This window comes from Malus sylvestris, chromosome 15, assembly GCF_916048215.2.
Source record: "Malus sylvestris chromosome 15, drMalSylv7.2, whole genome shotgun sequence".
NCBI lineage: Eukaryota > Viridiplantae > Streptophyta > Magnoliopsida > Rosales > Rosaceae > Malus > Malus sylvestris.
The window spans coordinates 45,308,649-45,312,333 of NC_062274.1; the positions used below are offsets into that span (position 1 = coordinate 45,308,649).

Here is a 3,685-nt window from a genome sequence, read left to right on the forward strand (position 1 = left end):
TGCGGATGCTCACTAATTGTTCATGTTCATGCAAATTAAGAAAATTCTTCATTAGTATTTAGCTTATACATGTACTTCTATTCGGACACAACGAAATTTTAAACTATTTTAACATATAGAAAAGAAGATTTTGCAATTTGAGTTCTGTAAAGCGAACACAGTACTTTGATTCACTCACGTATGCAGCTATACATATTTCAAAAACTAGATGCACAAACATATAGAAAAGAAGATAGCAATTTAAGTCCCATAAAGTGAACAAACTACATTGATCAACTGTTCTCTCACGTATGCAACTATACATATTTCAAAAACTAGATGCACTAACATATAGAAAAGAAGATTAGCAATTTAAGTCCCATATAGTGAACAAACTACATTCAATTGTTCACTCACGAGTCACGTATGCAACCATAGATATTTAAAAAACTAGATGCACTAACATATAGAAAAGCAGATTAGCAATTTAAGTCTTATAAAGTGAACACACTACTTTGATCAACTGTTCACTCACGTATATGCAAGTATACATATTTCAAAAACTAGATGCACTCCCAAATACAAAGTCAAAAGTCAGGAAGTCAACAACGGTCATCACACGCTTGAATAGGAGGGCCAAGATATGGCGCTCCAGCAACAAACAGATCTTCGGGCATGTCCCTTTCCTCAAGCACCGCATAGCCTGCTGCTCCATAAATTAGACAGAGTAACAGATTAGCCATGACTATTTATATGAAATAAAAATTCTGTGATACTCTGGAATATATAATACTTTGGTTTTTAATCGTTAGATTTTAATCAAAGACCTAATAATTACAATATTCAAAATACCCGATACTTTAGATCAGTGTAAAAAAATCCCTGTATGAAATTTAGAACTGAATGAATCAGTGGTGGTAAATGGTAATTACAAATTACCAGGAAGAGATGGAATAGGGAAGTCGAAGAAGTAAGTAGAAGGCCTGCCGTGGTCGTCGGAGTAAGGTGGGGTCAATACATCCAAGATAGCACAGGGAGTTACTGCAGTAAAAGAATGAATGTTCCCGCCACTTCTTGGAAATAATACACGAGTCTCACATGGTGAGCTTATAACTCCATCAAAAACCTTGCCTGCCAATCCAACTGCATGCATCCACAGATTAATGAATTTTAACCACAATTTCCACTTTGTTTTTTCAACAAAATCCCAACACAAAATAATGAAATGAAAAATATTGAATTTATGAATATTATTGGCTCTTACATGTTCTGAAGCTAGAAGAAGTTTCCACTTTGATCCAATCGTAAGATTTAAAATAAACAGAACCGTAGAGGAGTTTGGTAAAGACTGTCATTCCAGGGTGATCATGAAGGGGAAGCGTAGCCCCAGCCGGGAAGCAAAACACGCCAATCTGCACATAACGTTCTTCTTACTTGTCAAAATTATATGTTATGTTATAAGACTGTCAAAATACATAATATATCAAATAGTCGGACAAGAGTATGTAAATTATTCGCTTACAGAGAAATGGTCACATTCATGAACATGAATGTAAGTGATTTGGGAGATGCCTTGCCCAGAAACCAATCCCTGGCCGCTCCTTGGACTCGAAGATGGAGATCTACCCGAACCAAATTCATCGATTCCGAAATCTATGGCTTCAAATGTGCCTGCATTTGATACAATTTTAAGCTCTAGTTTTTCATATAAAAACAAAGTGATCCTAACAAGCGAAGAATCATACCAAGGAGATTTTTCAGCCATTGGATTTGTCGGAAAGTTGGGAGTGCTTTCAGATCCGAAAAGACGACATTGCAGGCTTCATACAGCATTTGTATTTTGCTTTTCTCCAATATTATGCAGTCCATTGCTGTTCGTATTCATTCGTCGTAGAATGTCTGACACCTTTGATAAATAAAGAGATAAAAAAGAGAGGACTTTTGAGCACAAACTTGCGTCATTAAACCAGGGGGCATGTTTAGACTTTTCACTTGTTTCAATGGGCTACGAGAAGCCCTTGGATTAAAGAAATTGTGCACACAACATTTGCCCTATGTATACATTTAAATATGGGCTGAGATTTTGGGCAAACTTCTCTTCTGGCTTTTAGCAAAACTAGGAAATACGTCAAATATGGTGTAACTATCTAGTTTGGCCAGTTAGGTCGGTTGGCAGTGACACTTGAAGCACGTTTATACGACTATATGCACATTCATACCTAGCTTGAACTTGATGTTCCATGGAACTTTTTTCTTGTTTTTTGAGTCGGTTCTAAAATCGCCACCCCCTAAGTTGTTCATATCCAAAAATCAAAACTCCAAACACAACACACTTTCATATTATTATTATTTTATTATTAGCTCATCTTCTCAACAGAGAATGCAAGTATTATATAAGGTCGCATAGGAAAGATTTGAAACTATTACAATAAAGGAGGAGAAATTTCAAACTCGTGATGCATTGGTGGAAACCCAACATCCGATCAACTAAGATATTAGACCACATGCATTGAAAGTCATCCATGACCAATTATGGCATACATTAAAAGTCACTCACCTTTGCACAATCAAACAAATTGATATAATTTTCATTTAATCTGTAAAAAATTTACACTATCGTGATCTTTATACGTTTTTTTTTTTAAGTACGGTCTTCAATTGGTTTTAGAGTCTCGTTCGATTAGACTCCACGGCCTAAGAAAATTGTGGTCACTTAAGGTTTGATTTTAATTTAATGGTGGAGTAGAAAGTACAACAACAAAAGTTAAATGCATCTACTACTAAATTAAGATCAAACAATGAGCAACCACATTTTTCTTTATCCACGGGGTCTAGGAGAACAAGACTATTGGTCTTTAACGTATTTATATCTTCATTCTCCATCGTGTTGAGGTCCCATTTGGTGTTTTTATTTATTTATTATTATTTTTCTTATAACAAAAAACTGCTTTATTTTGAAGATAAGCACAAAAAAAGTATTAGGTAAAGATAAAATATCTTGCTTATTTTAAAAACAATGACTTTTAGTTACCAGCTTTTAAAATCAACTTGGAGGTTACTTTTAAAAGCTACTTTTACAAAAAAGCGGAATTAAAATGTACCCATGTTGAATTAAAATGTACCCATGTTAAATCGAAGTGTACCAATGGATTTTAGGTACATTATGTACCAATATGTATGTTTTAGTAACTTTCTATTTTATTGTTTGTATCTACATTTTATATATGTGTATCATGTATTTGCCAATTGTTTACAGAAAAAACTTTTGCAAGTTGTCTTTTTCTTTTTTCTAAATTGCAAGTTGTCTTTTTCTTTTTCTTTTTTTTTTCAAATTACAAGTTGTCTTTTAGGTACATTTTATGAGTCAAGATAAAACACCAGTGTTGTAGATGAGTATTGGAAGATTTCAGATTTTCATAAATTTATGAAACTAATGACAATTTTTAAAATTGTAAATGCACAGTAATAATGAAAAGAAAACGAGATAATTTTCCAAAAAGGAAGTAATGTGAAATGAAATTAATAATCCCTAAATTTATAGGAGAATGTTTAATCAAAATTTTAAAAGAAATAGATGTTTAGTTTAAGTAATTAAAAACAAGGCACCTATATCAAAACGTCTTTTTAAATTTGAGTGTAAAGATACAACAATGTTGGTTTAAAAAAAAAAGATTTTTATCACAAATGGTCCATGAACCCTCACCAT

General features: G+C 33.2%; 1 protein-coding gene across 2 annotated transcripts; it reads right to left on the bottom strand.

Moving 5' to 3' along the window:
- Positions 1-239: 239 nt before the first annotated feature.
- LOC126602129 (plant cysteine oxidase 1-like) lies at positions 240-1,976 on the bottom strand. Of its 2 annotated transcripts, none has more exons than XM_050268958.1 (5): positions 1,725-1,976; positions 1,502-1,650; positions 1,244-1,391; positions 919-1,122; positions 240-682 (listed from the first exon to the last, which is right to left on the bottom strand). In XM_050268958.1, exons 1-5 carry the CDS (start codon positions 1,846-1,848, stop codon positions 582-584), a joined length of 726 nt encoding a protein of 241 aa, XP_050124915.1. In that variant the 5' UTR covers positions 1,849-1,976; the 3' UTR covers positions 240-581. The 2 variants fall into 2 exon arrangements, with proteins under 2 accessions (XP_050124915.1, XP_050124913.1); XM_050268956.1 differs by having other exon boundaries at positions 447-685; positions 1,725-1,975.
- Between the last annotated feature and the right edge of the window lie 1,709 nt (positions 1,977-3,685).

Coding starts and splice junctions, on each gene's coding strand:
- LOC126602129 (XM_050268956.1), bottom strand. CDS start 1,848: ATGGACTGCATAATATTGGAGAAAAGCAAAATACAAATGCTGTATGAA. Junction 1,392..1,501: donor ATGAATGTGACCATTTCTCT/GTAAGCGAATAA, acceptor CGTTATGTGCAG/ATTGGCGTGTTTTGCTTCCC. Junction 686..918: donor CCCTATTCCATCTCTTCCTG/GTAATTTGTAAT, acceptor TTTATGGAGCAG/CAGGCTATGCGGTGCTTGAG.